The sequence below is a fragment of the Micropterus salmoides genome, unplaced genomic scaffold, assembly GCF_014851395.1.
Source record: "Micropterus salmoides isolate LMB-PRFRI ecotype aquatic unplaced genomic scaffold, ASM1485139v1 Ms_hic_scaffold_17, whole genome shotgun sequence".
Classification (NCBI taxonomy): domain Eukaryota; kingdom Metazoa; phylum Chordata; class Actinopteri; order Centrarchiformes; family Centrarchidae; genus Micropterus; species Micropterus salmoides.
This window is the reverse complement of record NW_024040817.1, coordinates 17,882,256-17,902,710: the sequence shown is the minus strand read 5'-3', so window position 1 is coordinate 17,902,710 and position 20,455 is coordinate 17,882,256. Positions and strand designations below refer to the sequence as shown.

At 43.1% G+C, this 20,455-nt stretch overlaps 2 protein-coding genes across 4 annotated transcripts in view; one reads left to right on the top strand and one right to left on the bottom strand.

The window, feature by feature from the left end:
- Positions 1-20,455, bottom strand: part of pag1 (phosphoprotein membrane anchor with glycosphingolipid microdomains 1) — a 47,762-nt gene that overhangs the window by 5,445 nt on the left and 21,862 nt on the right. The window contains exons 2-9 of one of the 3 annotated variants that reach the window (XM_038725920.1): positions 17,860-17,959; positions 11,961-12,034; positions 8,626-8,661; positions 6,784-7,015; positions 6,228-6,285; positions 2,927-3,023; positions 2,345-2,514; positions 1,735-2,166 (exon numbers count right to left, since the gene is read on the bottom strand). In XM_038725920.1, the coding sequence (XP_038581848.1) occupies positions 1,735-2,166; positions 2,345-2,514; positions 2,927-3,023; positions 6,228-6,285; positions 6,784-6,971 (945 nt within the window). In that variant the 5' untranslated portion in view covers positions 6,972-7,015; positions 8,626-8,661; positions 11,961-12,034; positions 17,860-17,959. The remainder of the gene's footprint in view (positions 1-1,734; positions 2,167-2,344; positions 2,515-2,926; positions 3,024-6,227; positions 6,286-6,783; positions 7,016-8,625; positions 8,662-11,960; positions 12,035-17,859; positions 17,960-20,455) is intronic. The other 2 variants (XM_038725919.1, XM_038725921.1) reach the window with 2 other exon arrangements.
- LOC119907775 (cystatin-C-like) lies at positions 6,970-11,148 on the top strand. Its single transcript, XM_038725461.1, has 2 exons — positions 6,970-7,008; positions 10,651-11,148. Exons 1-2 carry the CDS (start codon positions 6,970-6,972, stop codon positions 11,146-11,148), a joined length of 537 nt encoding a protein of 178 aa, XP_038581389.1.

The following is a 20,455-nucleotide window of genomic DNA, read 5'->3' as shown; positions in this document are numbered from 1 at the left end:
GGCACTCATTTTGATCAGTTATGATACATCCAGCCCGGATAAGAAAGGAGCGTTCAGACAATCAGACAGGTTGTGAACAAAAGTCAGTGACACCTGAAATGTTGGTAATAATCCCTTATTGCAAAGGAAACTGCACACAACTAAGGCAAGTATGGTTGGTCAAAGTTGAACCAGGAAGCCAGTCTGTAGACTGTGATGAGTACTTACAACGGACAGTTTTTGGTAATGATTTTGCTGTTCGTCTCAGTCTTCTCTTACATATAAGTTTGGCTAACTTGAGCAACTGACTTGGTGAATAAATCTTAATATTACTGATAGGAATGATGGCCAAACCCGCAACAAGACTATGCATCTACAGCCATGCTTGTAGCTCTGTGAGACTGCACAGAGGCACAGTGGTGATTTGACCTGAATGCTAACATCAGCGTGCTAACATTGACAATGGTAACATGCTGATGTTTAGCAGGTGAAATGTTTACGCATGTCACCATTTGTGTAACATGTTAGCATGCTAATATTCACCAATTGGCCCCAAACACATAGCAGAGTTGAAAGCTGATGGGAAGCTCAAACCTTTGGGAGGTATTTGCTCATAAACCAAAGTATTGAAGGTATTAGCATTTTGACCTGATGATGGCTCTAGATAAAAGTCAGGAGATCAAAGTTATTACAATTCATCCAGAGAGAGATAAGAATGTATGTGTGTCCAAAATTCATGGCAATCCATCTACTTCAGTCCGGACCAATGTGGTGGACTGACAGACCAACCAACATAGTCACCATTAAAGTTGCACATCTAAAAATCAGATATGTTACAATAAACCATAATTATAATTTAAAATAGGAGAAGGGACAGTAATGCATAGGAACGAGGAGGAGGAAAGTAAATATGAACAGGACTTAAGAGAGGAAGAGGAAGACGGAGAGAAGAGAGAAGAGAGACAGCTGCCACTTCATGCAGCTTTGTGGTAGACCGACAATGTGATGTTTGTGTTTGTGCGCTTGTCAGCTTCTAACAGTCTTGTGATTCTTTCTGAGAGTGTGTTAGTGTATATTTTTATTGGTGTGTCTCTGTTGGAGCGTGCAGAGCAGCAACAGCAGCACCTCTGCGTGACACTGAACTGCTTCTCTTCTTTTCACCTCTCCATCCCTTTGCTTTTACTCTCCTTCCCTCTCTTCTCCTTTACATCTCCATGTCTCATCCCCTCATATTCTCTTTATCATCCTCATATCTTCTCTTTCCTCTCCTCTCCACTACAGATGGCTTCATTTGTATGCCGCTAGGCTTCTTTATTTCTCTCTATCTAAACTTGACTCTCTTTCTCTCTCACCCTTTATGCCTCCTGGTCCCCTAAGCTCTTTTCAAGTCAATCTCATATCATCTCTCTGTCACTATCTCTGTTTCATCTATTACTCTCTCCTGCTCTTCCCACCCCAGCTCCCATTTTCATTCTTTTCTTCTCCCTTCACTGCTACACCATTGCCTCTCTCTCTCTCTCTCTCTCTGAAATTTCTTCCCTTGGTCTCTCAAAGTTCTTCCCTTGGTCTGTTGCTCTTCCTAAAGCAGAGTAGGCAGGCAGCTTAGCAGATGATAACTGCAGTGGTGACACATCTCCCCTTTTCTTTGTTCTCCATGGCCTCTTTCTGAACATTATGCACATTTTAGTAGTATAGGACTAGTATAACACTCCACACACACACACACACACACACACACACACACAGCATTCTCACCTCTCCATTGTGCAGTCCAGCCCCCGCCAGCCCATTCATCACCACTGGCTGGTTGTCATTTTCATCCAGAACCTTCTCTGGTACCGGCGGAGGCAAGTCTTCTTCTGGTTCCTCCACAGGTTTATGTGGGGGAACGTTGGCATTATCGGAGCACCTTTTGGCCTCCATGTCGGCACTGTGACGGCTCTTCTTATTCAGGTCGATGGAGGCGTACTCCACCCCTATGCACAGGGGCGCCCGTTCAGTTGTGCAGGGGCTGAGGTGGCCGTTGAGAAGGACTGAGGGATGGTGGGGAGATTCATCAGGGCTCAGCTGGATGGTACCGTTGGGGAGGCCAAGCTGGGCAGGGGGGTCTTTGAGTTCCTTGACCGTCTCGTACAGGGAGTCTTCGACGCTGACGTCACGTGATGCCACCGCCATCTCCTTCACCACCTGGATGTCAAGATACATACACTGGATTCTTTAATACGCTTGTAAATGAACAAAGTACATTTAAAGCTTCTGTTCTCTAACTGAAAACTCAATCAATCCATCAGCCCAACCAATCAAAGCTTTAATATCTTGTAACAGACACAAGCACGGCTGTTGTAGGGTGACTTTAAACATAGACCTCATAGGTGCTGTCCCCTGAGGCTGGGGGTCTGTCCCCAATAAGGGCGTTGTTGGGAGGAATGCTGGGTAGCTCCCGGTCCTGAGGACACTTGGAGGACCTGAGCTCTGATTGGCTGGAGAGCATCTCCTCTGATGGCTGGGGACTGTTGTCTTGTGTGTCAGTGAGGACTGGTGGAGCACAGGGGAAAAGAATAGAAACAAGAATTAAAGAGAATTTACACAGACACATTTACTTTAAAAGTAGTTGTAATGAGTCACATTTTCCTTGCCCATCACTGCAGAATAAATCCATTACTATTTTTCTATTACTGATATTTAACAGTCACACATCTAAAAATGACTAAGAACATAGCATACAAATGGCCACGAAAAACAACAGCTGAGGTTTTGAATGAACCAAAGCTGTAAGACAACAAAGACATTGCATAACAACAGCTGCTAAGCAAATGTTATTGTCATGTAGGTAGAGCAGCAGAAACATGCTACACTTTGCCAGCAGTGACTGTAATTTCAGTATCATCGAGTTAAAATAGTTAACGAACACATGGCACGCTAAGATAATGCTACTATCTTGGCTTACTTGTACCGCTGGTAAGAGGACCATTGTGAGAGCTGCTGACGGCCACATCAGTCACTGGGCTGTCTGCTGATTGGCTGATCGTCTCTCTCTCTGACACCTGCACAACAAAGGATAAGATGTTTGTCACTGCTGGACTAAGCTCAGAGGTTGGCAGCTCAACTGACAAAGCGGAAGCATTTAATGCACATGCAACATCCAATCTCAGGTTACTTCAATGACACGTCACACACCCCCCCAAAAAAAATTTTTTCTAAAAGGGAACAGAAATAAATCTGCACTTGTCAGCTCGTACAGGGTAGATGACTTTCACACCTCGGTGCAGTCCCACAGCCACTGTCAGCAGATCGTGCTGTGTTTGGAAAAACATTTTTTAGAATCTTCAGAATTTCGGGAACTGTCATATTTGCAGCACTGATTGCAATTTCCACGCTTCCCTGTTCTTTATCTCTACTTTTCCTAGATTTTCCAATCACATTACTGATTATTTTAAGCTCGTTATCAGTATGTTACGCATGCTTAGTTAAATGTAGTGTATTTTAACCCATCAACAAAAGACATATAGAGATAGCTAGATAGAGTGTAAAAAACCAGATTTATGCCTGATGAAGAAATTATGCTGTTTATTCTTATCTACAGTTGATTGTAATTGGATTTATGACCTGGCTGAGCTGATCTGACATTCTTCTTTGATAGAAAGTGGTTTAAATGTCTTGCATGGACACGTCTCACTTTGAGTTTTTTATGTCATTTAATAAGAGACAGTAAGTCAGGAATAATAGCACAGTACAACGGAGGAGGCAACAATGATAGTGGTGTCACATGAATACAAATGAAAACCATAGAAAATGATATTTTATGGACACTCACAGGAAAATGCGTTTCCCTATTTCACCTTCCCTCCCTCAATAGTAAAGTCGAAGCTACAGCAACAACCCTGCAACACTCTTTAAACCATGCCCTCCAGTTGAAGGCTGTTTCCCTATTTGCTACATCACGTGGCAAAATCAGCAGCCGAATCAACTCTTCGAGTGAGCAAACACTTAAATCCACACTCCAAATATCAGACTGGAAAAAAACAACACAAATTAACACAGCATGTGTTGAACACCTGCCGCATTGAGGCATGATTTATTTATTTTTTCACACTTAAACATAAACCATCTTGTTTCTGTAGGCAAATATATCCCTCCGTCACTCACTATATATATATTAACGGGTGTAAGTCAAGATTCTCTTTGTTTAGGGTGGTTGTTGTCCTTCTGCGTGAGCAGAAGGTTGTGTGTTAAAAGCTCCACAACCCCATCTAGTGGTCAATTACTCTCATAACTATTGTTGTCTATGATGTAATCTTTAACTATTTTATGACCCAAACGTCTCATATTTCTTTATAGCTCACCTTATGTTATTCTTTTTTTGGTGGTTAGTTTGTCTTAGTCTCAGCCTAATTCCAGATCCATCTTTTCTCATTTTATTCCACATCCAAATCCTGATGTTGGAACGATGGATAATCTAAAAATAGTTTTAGATTTCTGGAGAATTTTGGAAACATGCTGGTGTTTGGAAGGTGAGGGACAGCGTTCCTTCATCGTGTTAGGACGCAGACACAGGGAAGAGTGACTGAGCGGGTGAGCAAGGAGAGCCAATCCACTCATCCGCATAGACAAAGACCCCATTTAACCTATCGGGCTGTGACATGGTCCCTCATTTAAATAGGCACCTCATGAAACAATTTGACTGCCCCGCAATTAGGGGTTACAGTGAAGATATCCATCAAACGCATAAATGCTCTGAGTAATGTGCACGTGCACGTGGGAGCATGTAGGCTCACACACACACACACACACACACACACACACACACACACACACACACACACATACAGAAAGCCCCAGAGGGAGTGACAGGATAAGAGAGTAAGTGGGTGTCACTTAATCTATAAAAGCCTGGCATTTGTCACACTTATATGTTGCTTGTTACTGATGCAGAAGTATTATAGGAGTTGGTTAATACTATCTATGCCCATGACATGATGTTTAAAAAGACATAGTGTCATTATGAGTAGTACATGGCTAGAAGGGGCAAAGGTCAACTATATAAATAGTGAATATTCATTTTTATTCAGATTACTGTGCCATACGTTTTACTTGATTTCATTTCAAGGACAATTTTATAATAACATTATTTGAGAAAGGCTGTCAGTGGAATTTCCCACATGTGCTCTCTTAGCAGGAGTATTCATTTCCACATCAGCCACTGCTGGCAACAACTGGAAGCAATCTCACTGGAGGCTGTCAATCAGCTGTAAGGAGGTTTTGTTTTGTATATGTTTCTGTGTCAGTGTGATAGAACTGGGTTAGGAGGTAAATGTCAGAGAATGTTTGTGTGTGTGTGTGTGTGTGTGTGTCATAGGATATCAGGGTGTAGATGTGTGTGCACTTGTTATTCAGGCGTGCAGCCAATGTGGAAGCTCTATCCACAGCTTCATATTCAAGTGGTTACACTGCCTGATTACAGACATGTCACTCACACACGCAGCGACTAACAAGGACTGTACAGTATGTGAGTGTATGTGCACGTGTGTTTCTTGCTGTGAATGCATGCTTCCAGAGAGAGCATTTAGATTTAATTGCTGATCTTTCACTGCTAGAATTGTTTTTTGAGTTTCCCAGAATTCCAAGATGTTACTGGACCCTCACCGAATCTATCTTTAAAAAACATCTATGGTTACACAAGATCATTTGCATAATGTGAGAGACCGTGTAAGAGAGCAAATTAGTATTTATGTGTGTCTATGTAAATGTGAATGTTCACACACACACATAATTACCTACTGCAAGCTGACTCAAAACACACAGCTGTTCAACTCCGCATTCAATATCAGTCACACATACCCCCCCAAATAATTCAAAAACACAGCACAACTTGAAAGCTAATCACAATTTTAGAAACTAGTTCTCAGGGACGGCTTCAAAGCCACTTCAATATTCCTTTTCTGCTGGTTGCCTCAAAGACTGACAAGACTCCAGGTAGTAAGTGGGCCTGGCCAAATAGTCAAAACCATAACCCAAAGCGTAATTTTTCAAAAGGTTTGATGTTTGTAGACACTTTCTTTTACATGGATTAAACAAATGAGAAATAGTGTGTTAACCAGTGAGCATGATAGGTGCTGGTAGGCAGATATTGCTTCCTTCAGACAGAGTCAGGTGAGCTGTTTCCACTTGTCTCCAGTCTGTATGCTAAGCTAAGCTAAGCCGTTGTCATGCGTGTACTATTGCAAGAAAAACCTTGAAGCCCAACTCACTCCATTCATGAGGTTCTGATGGTCTCCTTCTGGATGTCCATTGACTGCCTTCTTCTGACTAGAAATAGAGAGGAATGGAGGAATAGAGAGAGAGAGAGAGAGAGAGAGAGAGAGAGAGAGAGAGAGAGAGAGAGAGAGAGATATGTGGATGATTAAAAAGCACAGAGAACACCGCGTAGTCCTAAAATAGCACCTTGTGTGATATAAAGGAAAATTAAGAGGTTTCTTTCCAATAATGATGAGGCTAAAGTGCTAATACTTTCAGGTTTTGGGGTGGATTTCTAAACAACATCCTTGTTTCTGGCTTCTGTGTGCTTTCCTGTGTTATTATTAGTTGTATTCATTGCTGTACATTTTTATTGACTGTATTGTCTGTAAGCCAAATTGGCCCTTAGGGACACCACTGCTCTGTTCCTGACGTGTCAATACCAGGAAACTGTCAAATCATAACACATGTCAAACTTTCCTGCCATCTTCTAAATATGTGTGTTTCCTTGAACATCAACTCCAACAGCAACGAGTTTTTGCGTGACTGTGTGTCAGAAGGTGTGCTCACCCCTGGCAGCTAGCACAGAGCATCAGCAGCACAGAGACCAGGAGCAGGGCAGTGAGGGTGCTGAGGGTGACGGCTAGGACCAGCTGCCCACTGCCCAGCCACGACGCTATGCCTGTAGCAGCTGCCGCCCCTGACCCGGCGACACCTGCCTCCAGCCCCCACCACACTCCACTCAGCACCGGAGCCATGACGCATCACACTGTGGCAGGAGAGGACATCGGACAGGTACCGGCTGGAGAAACACAAGAAAATGAACGAAGACAAATTAAAAATGTGTCATGAATATTTTTTGCACATTGAAAACCGACAAACCAAATGATCTAATTTACCAACAATTATTTATTCTTTCTTTGAACAGAGACGCTTTGAAGTTTGAGCAAATGAAATGGAAACTCCACGTTATATTACCATACGTGACATTAAATATGCAGTGGAAGGATCTGTGTGTTTTCACTTTCTCTGCATATCCTAAATGATTATTCTTGATTGAGGATAAGTACAATTTACTGAAAGATACAATCTGCAGAACTCTGCAAACTGTGTTTTATTTGTCAAGCAAACACACTGGATTGACTTGATTTTGGTGTAGCTGTTTCATCACAGGAAACAGCGTGAATCACCTCCCAATTCTATTGCGAAACAGCAGTGAGTACTAACATGACAATTTCAATCTGACAAATACACTGGGGAAAAATACACCGGCTATGTTGGCCATTTTTTAAACATTCACTGATAAAGAACTAAAGGTTTAATAATAAAGTCAAACATACAACCTAACTAACCAGCAGCTCAACTGCATACTGTGCTCAGATGTGGCCACCAGGTGGCAGCACATAGCAGAGTCAGACTGCAGTGCAGACAGGGAGTCTGCTGCAGTGGCCCTTAACACCAGAGACTCCACAACTAGTGTCTGGGCTCTGCGCACAGCATAAGCAACCTCATCACGTCTCTGTGTAACAGCCAAAGTTGGGTTTCACTGAACTGATGGAACCCCTGATGTTATCATGGGTGATTTATGGCGCTGTGTGGTGCCGCGGGTGACTCACGGCATGGGGAGGGTGGTGGTAGGGATGAGCTTGTGTGTTACTCTAAGCCTCAGAACAAATAAACGTGGAGTAGAGGGGCTTGTATTCTAGTCTGTGTGTGTGTGTGTGTGTGTGTCTGTGTCTGTGTCTGTGTCTGTGTGTCTGTGTCTGTGTCTGTGTGTCTGTGTCTGTGTGCGTGTGTGAGGACAGTTAGCACTGCAGTGTATGATGGAGTTGGAGGGGAAGACGATGAGTAGCAGGAATGAAAATCCAAAAGAGAAGGTGACACGCAGGATGACTGACAAGGAAATACAGTGAAAAAAAAAACACACAAAGTCAGGTGCACTTTCTCTCTGGTTATCTATCCATCTGCCCTCTTTTGCATGTCCTCCTTTCAATCAGCCGACAAGACAGCTATAGCAGTCCTGGCAAGGATCGGGAGGCTGTGACAAAAATACGTCAATCTAATCTTTCCCCATCTCTTCTTCTCTGGCGTGTGCATGAGCCAAACTCCTGTCTGGAGGAATGTGTATGTGCTTGCATGTACAGAATGTGTGTAAGTGGTAAAAAAAAAATAACTCCATTGAGTTTCTCAGCTCGCTTATGCTAATGCGACTGGGGAGTGTGGGATTTGGGGAAGCGCACCTCGTCTTCTAGCAGCGAGGAAGTTTTGTGGCTAATACAACGGTGCTGCAGAACTTCTTCCTCAAAAGGACACGTGCAAATCCTGTTTTTGTTTTTTCCAGGATGAGAAATACACCCGGAGCTCATGTTGCTATCAGTGTGAGTGGCTGGTGAGAGGCAAACACAACCTTACCTTGACACCTTGGATGATTAGTCAGGTCGGCCTTGCCTGGAAGAGAGCAGATAAAAACGAGGAGGGGGGGATTACTGCTTGGTGGAGGTAAAGCACTGAGCTGAATATTATCCTTGGAGGGTAGTGTTGTTGTTGTTGTTGTTGTGTGCGTGTTAGTGGGAGAGCAGCGTGGGGATTCTGAATATGTTTGTGTTTTTTAATACCCATATCAAATACACAACAGGCTGACGCCATCCCTCAGACTACTTCTGTTCACACACACACACCTTCAGGCATGTGCAGTGTCTTCACTCCACACACACAATGCCCACTTTATTGACTAGTCTGCCCATGTAACTGAGAGGATAATAACCAGGTGACATCATCTCTGATTTGTATCATGTAACATGATATTATATGATTATATGAATAATGATATTCATTGTCTTCTCCACACTGTTTAATATCATGGACACACACACACACTTGTGTACTCCCCAAGCTTGTTTCAGTCTACAAACATCAAACCTTTGAATCCTCGCTGCTACACCAGGGGTTGTTTTACATAAAGGTAAACACACAGTCTTACTCAATGGGATTTTGACCTTGATCTGCCGATTTTGCTCGGAATGACTTAAAATCAGAGGCTATGTGTGGTCAAAATGTCGTCAGGTCTTTCACCCTTAACATGACTAACACCTGGTAAATTCTGTATTTGGTCTGGACTGAGAGGTGTCCAGGTGTCACTATCTGCCACCGTGTGCCAACACCAGGATAATTACCGGCTGCCACAGCGCTGTGTCACCATGGCAACATTCCCTTCTTCCCATCAGTGCTATTTATGGTGGTAGAGAGAGAAAGAGAGAGGGAGAAAAAAAAATCCACAGAAATGTTTTGAACGCAACTCACACTGTAGAGAAATATTAAGCTGCAGGTGGTGTGTGTGTGTGTGTGTGTGTGTGTGTGTGTGTGTTAGGGTGTGTTACTGGTTTAGTGTGCATGGTTATGTCTACACATTTGGTTTTACCATAGCCTTTGTTGTACTTGATGGATGATAATGAAGATGATGAAGTCAAAGTTCAGGGTCACCTACTAGGACTTGAATATTCTTGAAAACCTCCCCACAAAGTCCAGCTTACTTATTTCCAAAGATTTCAACCACATCTCAAGGGCTCCCTCAGCTGATAGTGTAGCCCGTTTGTCATATAGATGGTTTAGTTGTTATCACGTGACCCAAGTAGGGAATGTATAGGTCGTGTGATAACAGGTGGTCGTATATGAGGGATGTTTTAACTGCTGTCTCTGTTCAAGTATGGTCACTACCCTTTCTGATGGAGACAATCTCCATTACGACCGAGCAACCACATCTGCTGGGGAAGGCCACAAGATGTGGTTGAAAGCTTTGGAAACAACAAGTTGGACCTTGTGTTAAGACTTTTTTTTCAAGATGCTGTTTCCAAGGTCAACAATGAACCGAATTTATGTGCCACACTATAAAGTTTAGTTTAGTTTAGTTAAGTTTATGTCAGCGGGAAAGTCATTTAATCAAAAAATAACCACAAAACAACATTAATTTGAGCAGGTGAGAAAAAAAACGAATCACTAAAAACACAGGCAAATTTGCATTTCTAAATAAAGAATTAAATAATAGTGTTGTTCTTACATTAAATCCCAATGGGCAAATGAAATTACCTTGACGTGTAGAAGCTGGAAAGATTACTTTTAATTATTCATCAAGGGATGCTCAGATCTGATTCTTTCTCTATCTGATTCTGATACCTCAACTCAGAGTTACAGGTTCCAGTGTACCCATGCTAACTTTTACCCCAATTTAAAAACCGTAAATAACACTGCATAGTACTGATTAGAATAATTTTATCTAAAGTAATATGGCCAGGAATCGCTGTGGCACTAAAAACTGAGTCGTGGTCTGCGGTGAGTGCATGAATGTGTGCAACTGCAAACGGAAACACACCAGTGCTGTTGTAAATATGTAAATGTAAATATTACATGGTCTTGTTGTGAACAGAGCTGATCTGTGTTCAGAGCATCGACGCCTCACACCAAACAGACGAGAACTCACAGACAGAGTGCATGATGGGACTGAAGACGCTGCTGCTCGTCTCTCTGCTCGGCGTTCTGGCACTGGAGGTGTTGGCGGGCCTTAAAGGTGGCCCCATAGTTGGAGGTGTGACCAACATCAACAAGGACGACCAGAAGGCCCTCCTCGTCGCCACCAACTACTACAACACCCAATCAAAAGACCCCTTCCTCTACAAAATCTCCTCCGTCAGCAAGGCATGGAGTCAGGTTGTTGAAGGGACTTTGTACATCGTGGATTTGGTGATTTCCAGGACCGTCTGCCGTAAACCCCCCAGCGTCCAAAATCTGTCCAAATGCAACTTTCAGGCTCCTCGCAAGACGCTTCAGTGTCATGTTGAGGTTTTGGTGGTTCCCTGGCAGAAAAAGACCAGGACTCTGGAGTTCAGCTGTAAAGCCTCATCCCTGATCCCTCCACCTGTCTGCTCCTCAAATTTATTGTAAAATCTGCAATAAAAACACTACAAACCAATGGTAAACAAAAAAATAAAAATAAAATAATAATAATAATAATAATATTACATGGTCTTGCTTTCAAGTAGCATTAAATTTGCCCTCTGAGGCAGAGAGCTCCCGCACATTTGTTGCACTTGCAGCCATCCCCTTTCATTGTACTGTCTCCTACTCTACTATGCCACATTGTACGTCATTAAAAAAATCTCAGTCTTCACTCACTTGGTATGAAGAACCTGTTAACTACAAACACAGATCCAGATCTCAATAAGATTTCTGACATAGTTCTCTGCTAGTAGAAAATATGTGTGGAGTAAACCATCCATTCTTCCCTCTGAGGACACACTTAATTCCTAAATACCCGATAAATACTGCACATAAAAGCTCTGAGTATCTTTTTTCACAGTGGAAAGCTCCTCACAGGCCACCACCATGTGATACAAGACAAAGAGCCAAGGACTACAACTGTACTTTCTTGTGCAGTCATTCTCTTTCTCCCGGCGCGTTCATGCTTTAATGAAAGAAAACAGAAGCCTTGGAAGCAAGAGACAATCAGTGTGGCTGTCTTCTGTTTCATGCCATAGGAAATAACTGACTGGAAAAGCCATTTGAAAAGGAATGTGTTTTGGGAATTGCAGGCAGAAATCCAAAGTCTACCCTCACACAGCTGTACACACACACACACACACACACAAAGAGTAACCACAAGCCCCATCAAAGCATAACCCTCCATGCAAGAAACTAGAGCCATGGAGCCAAGGAATCCAATTTGAGCCCTCCTGCTCTACAGGAAAAGACCCTACCTGACATTGCAGTGAAGCATACCATCCAGGCAGAGCAACGTGTGTGTGTGTGGGAGTTTCATCTGTTGGACAAGCTGTTGGATAGCAGCAAAAACAGGAGAAAGAGAGAATTAACATCCACAGGCAGAGCAGTGCTTCACTTTCTGTGGATGCCTTTGTGGCTGTGTGACACCTCCCTCTGCAGGGTCCTCTGGGTGCACACAGACAGGGAAGGTTTACAGCTGGATGGCTGCTGAGAAATGAGCCCCAGGAAGCTTCTCACTGGAGAGCCAGAGGCATTTCCACAATAATAAATAATCTAGTTTTTGGGGGGGAGAAAAAGCATCGACTTTCTTTAAGCAGTCATGCTGGTGTGGAGCACAGCAGGAAGCTCAAAGCAGCAACATTTCTAAAATTAAAAAAGGGAGTTAGAAGTGATGACTCCGTTTTGTGCACTGTTTGGGGGAAATGAACCAGAAGTTATTGTTACAAAAGCGCTGTATGCAAAAGTTTACTTTGTCTAGTTTTCTGTGATCTTTCTGGGCAGCAAAAATATGAACACACACACACACCCACACAATACCAATGACATTACACTTTGCAGTTCTGCAAGGACTAAGCACAACCCAAAGACCTTATGTTCATGAACAACAACACAGTACCCTGCAAGGCTTCTGTACTGTTGAACACACCGTGTACCACATTTCAAATATATATATCCCATTGAAACAGAAAAATAACACAAAAAAAGGCTCCTCTAGAGCCCTCCGTCTCCACTTGTCATCTCCATTTCTCACCCCCAGCATGCAATATCACGCCCCAGCATCGTTAGCTAGCTAGTGTTTGTGAGAGGGGGAGTGCCTCCTTTGTTGACATTATAATTTCACCAGGGCGATGTGGGTATAACTAGGGTTAATAAGTGGTATACACAAGTGCAAACAAGTGTACATCATATATACCCAAATGCACAAATTGTTCTTAAAAAGAGCTTTGTGGGATTTCCATTGGTCACTATAAAAACAGAAAAACAATTAACACGGATGCACCACATAATATACACACCACTGACCATCTTGTGTCCTGACCGGAGGGCCATTTGGATGGTGGGGGCGGGAGACATGGGGGAGGGGAGAAGAAAGATAGGGGACTGCTGCCAAGAGAGTAGAGAAAGGATGATAAAGAGAAAAGGGGGGGGGGGGGGGGGCACAGAGGGAGGACAACTCTATAATATATACTCTATTTTATGCTTGTCAGCATTGTATTATAGTATTATTGTATCTTTTTATATTTTTTATATACTTGTAAATTTTTTCTGATCTCCTTACTTTTTATATATTTATATTACTGTTTATGTTATGTGTACTGTAAGCACCAATTCATACCATGGCAAATTCCTCGCATGTGAAAATGTACCTGGCAATAAACCCGATTCTGATTCTTATTCTGATAAGAAGTGGTAACAAAATAAAGAAAAAGAAGGGGTGAAGGAAACAATAGGAGGAAAGCAAAAAGCACACACAGGCCCAAATAGTCATAGTGACATAAACACGCATACATAGTGCACACAAACCCATCCCCAGGGAGGGTTAATGAAATACAACTCCCTACAGGCTGCAGTGCAACAGGGACACTGCCCTGACTGAGATAATGCATTAACACACACAACACACACACGGCCATATCTGTTGAATTAAATGCATCGTTACAAATAAAAGAAGCTACAAGTGTAAGTTCATAAATGAGGAGCCATGGTGCCGAGTCACTGTATATTCAACGCTAGTCAGTCTTGCACGGTCTAATTTACTAATCACTGTCCGTCTCAGCATGTGTGCGTATGTACACGTGTGGCTGTGAGCTTGTACGAGCATGAAAAACAGGTGCTTCTGATCAAGGGACATAATTCATGTTGCCATGGCAACGCTGTCCATCCTAAGGGGTTAGTGGTTTTAGCATGAGAAATTGATCTATCCTCCCTAAATGGGGAAATTGAAACTGCATAATTTAGTAAGGCTCTTCTCTTCTCTTCTCCCCCCCACCCCTCTGCCTCTCTCATATTACAGATATGGGTGTTGCAAGATACAGTCGTTATATCTCCTAGCGGCAACATTTATATCTATCTCCCACTGGGGACTTATAAGCGAAATATGAAGCATTTTCCACAAGCAGATAAACGTTTCACTCCCTGGAGTTGTTCATGATTGAAAGAGATTCAAAGGGATACAGCCGACATGCAACCAAACATCTTATCTTTCATTCACTGAAGTACACTGAACATTTGCACATATGTTTGTTCTTTTGTTTTCCTTTTCTCTGTATGCATCTTGTACTGCAATGAACACATTTTGAAGAGGTGAACTATATCCTCCACTTGTTGTACTTTATGATAAATCCTTCACAACCACATTTTATAGGACGGCAGGGTGGTCTCATGGTTAACTGGGAAATCTTGTTTCAATCTCATCTTCTCTTCTCTTGAATCCCTCCCAGCTGCGAGGCCACAGAAACAGCAACATGTGTATTCACGATAAATGACAAAGCTTCCCTCTCCCTAAGCATTTCTGTGTACTGACCTTACAGTCCACAAAGGCTCTGTGTATATGTGCAGGGTTTGTGTAAACATATGTATGTGGGCCTGGAAACTCTGCCTTTAGTTAATGTCACACAGCCCCGCGGGAAAGAAACATTTCCTGTCTTCCTCCCCCGGTTTTCGAGGACACTGATGACCATGGAGTCTTTGGAGGCCTGTTTTTGCCCACAGAGACTCTACTGAACCAGAAACTACTGTATTCTAATTGGATGAACACAGTGCTGTAACTCAATTGAGGCTGGATTGTAGATGTATAATGTTAAGCTCTGAATTTCAGGGTATTTTTGTGACAAACATGGAGGATGGCAACCTCACTTTAATATATATATAATAGGCTAATATTTTATAAGTTACACAATTGTTTAGCAAAATTTACATTTAGCATCTCAGGTAGCCCCCCCGCCTTTATCCTACTTTATCTAATCTATTAATGTCTTTTTTGTTGCCAATGCCCGGTGCGTTGCTTTGCATTTATATAATTTAGACTTGATTTTATGAGCATCCGTTCTACTAAGCTCTGCAATGTGTGACTATGAGGAAAGAATGGATCACACTCAACGGAAAGAATCCCCGCCCTCAATCACTTTGCATGTTAGTTCCACTTTTCTCCTTGCCTTCCTCCTTCTTTCGTCCAAAAACGGTTTTCTCAGGCTTGCTTAGTTCTGTCTTTCATTTTCAACTCGACTTCACATTCTCCCACAGCTCCCCCAAAAGTGGAAGTACAGTACTATCAACATTAAGAACTTCACACATCAGTAAAAACACGATCCAGAACCACCACTGCCCTCTGATCTTGACAAGCAAAAACCTTCCTGGCGCAGTGTTTATGCTCGTGTTTTTGCCACTGCTTTGCAAGCAAACATCTGTCAAATTGAAATTTAATGAGTTGGTCCAAATTCCACACAAGCTTGTTTTTTATTTTTATTCTCCACATCCTGACAAAGCACTTTCATTCCAGTTGTTCCAGTGAAAAATATGTCCTGTCACTGTCTCAAATTGATTAGCTTCGTGACAGCGCTGCCGCTCAGCTAATAATAAAATGCTAAGACACAACAGACTTCAGTAATTGTGCAGTGGAGCAATTTTCTGTGATTAAACAAACCAGCCAGCCGTGTCATTTAAATATGTAAATTATAAAGAGTGCGCGGAGCGTGACAAAAAAGAGATGGACTGTTGTAATGATTTCAGGGATTGTCACTCACATTGTAAGTGACCTTCTCTGCAAACACTAATGGAGGTTTGGAGGGGAATTGAACAGTTGAACTCTGGGAATTTGAGAACGAAGAGCATGGACAGGGCTGCAAAGTGAGGTTAACAAAGGGCGTCTGGTTGTCTATGTGTGAGCGTGTGTCTAATCATTCTGACTACCGCTCTCCAACAAAACCGATACTGAACTCGAAAAAACAGACCTTTAACTGCACTTATACAAACAGATACACCGCATATCAGGGGATCACATACCCGGAGTAGGAAACAAAAGATTTATTCAGCGCTGAACGACTGCAGGCATAAAATTTCTCCATCATTGTCACCTTGAGATGAAGATTAGCATTAGAGTGAATGAGGAGTAGATACAACCACATCATTATTCAGTGGCATTGGCCTTTATGTGTTGAATAGCCGCCAAGATAAAGGGATTATCAGGCTGGATGGAATAGGATGAAGGATGTGTGTGTGTGTGTGTGTGTGTGTGTGTGTGTGTGTGTGTGTGTGTGTGTGCGCGCGAGGTAATTCATTCCAAAAGCTGGTAATGAGATGCAACAGATGCCTAGAGACGCATGATCTCATTCTCGCTCTTGCAAATACACACGCACGAATGAAGGCGACACATGGACAACACACATCCACACTTTTCTCTTTCAAAGATGTATTAACAAGCACCAATATAATTGTTTTTTTCTTCCAAGTCTTGGAGTCACACCCCAAAGCTGTGGAGGCTGCACACCATTCTCTGAAAACTGCCTCGCAGCACTTCATTTATCTCCTCCGGTGACACCAGCCTTTTGGACAAACAGCACAGGGAAATGGAGGGTATTAATAGGCGGTGTGTGTCTGCATGTATGTGTGTGTGCGAGCAGATGAGCAACTGAAATGGAAATGTGATCCGTCTTTACAAGGCTCTAACCACAGCAGGGGTGGGTTTATTAGGCAACCCAGACGGGGCGAGTGGCAGGGGGTCGGACCCTTTCAACCCTCTGTAACGTTGGCCTATAACACACTGTGACTGTGCTTGAGAGGGAACACAAGTCTGCTTTGCTAATGAATGCGTGTGCATATTTGAGGCGAGGTTAAGGAGCAGAGAGGAGGGAGGGTGAAAAAAGTGAAGGAGTGCAGCTTCTGACCTTTCAGTATGAGCCATTTTTCAGACATACTTCTGCTGGCTTGGACTGTTTATCACACACACACACACACACACACACACACCCTCTTCCTCCCTATCTAGCTCTGGCGATGTACCTCTCCCTTGTCCTCCACTTCACATAAACCGCCAACTCTTTCACGTCTTCCCTGTCCTCGGTTGTGTCTTTTCTACAATTGATATCTCTGTTTGTGTCCTTCCTCTCATTGTCTTTGTCTATAATGCAGTCAGTTTGTTCTCCCTCCACCTCTCTCCTTCTCCTCATGCCCTCAACCTCTTGCCTCACCTTTCCCTGTGTCCTTCCAGAGCGCATAAGGATATGGTAAAATATGGAAGCCTGCAGGGACTCAAAGGGCATATCTACAATCAGAAACAGCAGCTGGGGGTGGGGGATTCCAGCCAAACATACGTGGAAACCTCTACAAGAAGTAGGAGGAGGGGGAGGATGCTGCAAGACATGGCAACTCTCAGACAGCAATCTTTGGATTTCTGGTTAAATCGGTCCAGCGCACACCTGAGCAACTCTGGAAGATTGCATGAGGCACCACCTTTTTCTCAATTCCATCTGATTCCTCATTTCACAAGCCAAAGCTTGTTCCATATTTGAAGGCAGTAAAAGTAGGAAGGGTGTTCATTGAAGAAGAGGCACTCCAGGTCAGAAGGGAGGAATCAAAACCAGCAGCAAATTTGGAGCAAATGTGCACAAGTTACAGTTTTTGTTCCTATTCTAAAGGAATAGTTCAATATTTTGAGAAGTAAAAATCTCATATCTGTACAGTAAACATGATGCTACAGTCAGCATTTGGTTAGCCTAGCTTAGCATACAGACTGGAAACAGCTACCCTGGCTCTATCCAAAGTTGACTTAATCTGTGTACCTGCACTTCTAGGTTACTAATTAGCACATTATGTATCTTGTTTGTTTGGTCTGCACAAAAACTGATGGGTTGAAAGGTCAAGTTGTGGTTATCTTACAATTTCTCAGCCGGTCACAGTTATCTGCTTCCTTGTCAACGTGAGGTTTCCACGTGGGGGGCTCCAGGAAGTCTGCAAAGAAGTAGCCTGGCACATGTACCTGTAAAACCACAACACAAGATCTATTAACGATCTATTAACCAGTGATCTTTAGAGCTGCTGGTAGGCAGGTTTGTTACCTTCAGACAGAGCCAGGCTAGCTGTTTCCTCTTGTTTGTGTTAAGCTAAGCTAATCTGACTTCTTCTCATCTAACTCATGTTAACTCAAATTTCGCATAATGTCAACCTTCTTTAAGTTGCCAATGTTTCTGACAAGCTTGTTACAGTAAAATACATTACAGCTAAGAGTTTTACCCACCTGTTGTTTGTCAGTGAAGATACCAAATAGATGCAGATGTCTCACACAACTGTAGCCAAAAACTGTATATCACTTCCTTTTTCTAGAAGCTGCTTGCTATATTCAACAACTATATGAACTAGAGGGCCTTAGCATGTATAATAAATATATAACACAGTAGAATATTTATTTACAAAGCGGCGGTGGATGCCACAGCCCTTCTCAAATCAGTTAATGGGGGCGACTCAGTGTGTCCCGAGGGAGCGCTGGAAACCAAATGAACCAACTGAATGTGCATCAGAGCAGCACACAGAAGCCTGCTGGTGGCGGAGAAAATCTGCTGTCAGTCACACACACATGTACACAATTATTTGCGCACACACGCACACTAGAGATGTGTAGACACACAAATGCAGCGAGAAAACCAACGCACATACACGCCCGCCCGCACGCCCGCCCGCACGCCCGCACGCACGCACGCACGTACGCACGCACGCACGCACGCACGCACGCACGCACGCACGCGTCATTTGAATAGAGATGAACCAATTAGCCGGCGACAGGCACCAGCGTGACAGAGAGAGATGGAGGGAGAAAGAAGGAGTGAGCCAAGTGAAAGAATAAATTAAAGCACTCAGTTGGGTAGGCAGCGGACTGAGAGGAAAATGCAACTGAGACACGTTCACACTTTCAAGGAAGCTGCGGTGGCCAGAGACAAATCCATTCTGACACAGTGGGTGGATAATGTGGCAAGATGTGTGGAGAGATCGGGACAGACAGGTGTGACACTCACTGATATTATTCACAAAGTGACACGGAGGAAGGAAAGTAAGTGGAATAGTCTCATAAAAACGAACAGTGCTGAACTGAACTGTACAGTACAGATGTGACAATTTAAAGGAAAAACCATCCGTGTCTTAAGTAACGTGTTTGGTCAAAACCAGGTTTCAGAACAGCTTCAATGTCCTTGGCATATATCCCGATATGGTAGTTTGTCCATGTCCTGGATGGACCACACTTGCAGGCCTTCCTAGCCCATCCACTACAGCCTGCTGCTGCCAATCAGCTTGCAACTCCCTTACTACAGGGGGGGTAATGTTTGTGTATATGTGTTGTGGGCGCGTTTTCCTTCCTGGCACCTGGCTCATCTCCATACCTGACTCCAATCAATTCATCAACTTCCTGCAAAAAAATACTCCAGCACTCCTGCCACCAGATTGTTCTGTCTCCTTTGTGGTACAGTGACTCTCTGCCAAACTTTTTTTTTCATGTGTTTTTGCTACCATGTGTTTTCCAACCATACTACACCATCTCCAGGCTGCCTGCCTCCTGAATTCAGTCCTACCAGCCCTTTCTACTCCAGCTCTGTGTACACATATAGCCAAGTCATTTCTTTTACTACACCTAACCAGACCTTAACCACGGGAGTGTCAGATCAGAAAAGAACAAATTATGTGTCAATTACTAATGCAATTTGTTGTTTAATCTGGAGATCGGCTGGTTGCTTTCGCCACTCAATAATTTTGCCTTTAATTTGTTGTTCTTTTACCCGCTTGTATACTCAACACTGTGCACTGCTCAGCACGCACACACACATCTGAACTCTAACCATACTCTTCCAGAGTGCTCCTTGTTATCAAGAGCCATTACACTGCAGCATTTGTAAATTACCTCTCATTGCTCCTGACCGCAAGCTCATATTAGACCATTAGCAAAGCCCTGGACACTTAACACACTTTGCACAACACACGCCACGCTGCTCTGACCCATGGAGTGCTGCTGATGGTGAAATTTCCTGTTGGTATCACCCTGGGTTAAATATGTAATGCAACATATGGCATCATATTATAATGATAATGACTTGTCCTTTCTTAAGAACTGCCTGGCAGTGTATCAGCGTCATATCAATTATTGAGTCGGGCCATCAGAGCAGACAGGATGTTGCTCGGTGTAGATTACAAGGATTTCTCCAAAGAGGAAGTCAATTAAAAGAATACGGACATGGCGTCTTTAAATAGATGCTGAGTGAAGTAAACCACCTGTTGATATTTGCCATGTCATCCTGTGTCATCCTGGAAATAAAATATATATATATATTTTAAAAACCACAAACCCCAGCTAGATTTGTGTGATTGTTGCTTAGATGAAGATTAAACAGTTACCGTCAGCTGACACAGCACACACAAGAAATCATCTCTTGAGGCGGAATTAACGGTGTGAACAGAGCCAGATAAGAGATTGCAGATTTTGTCCTAAGCT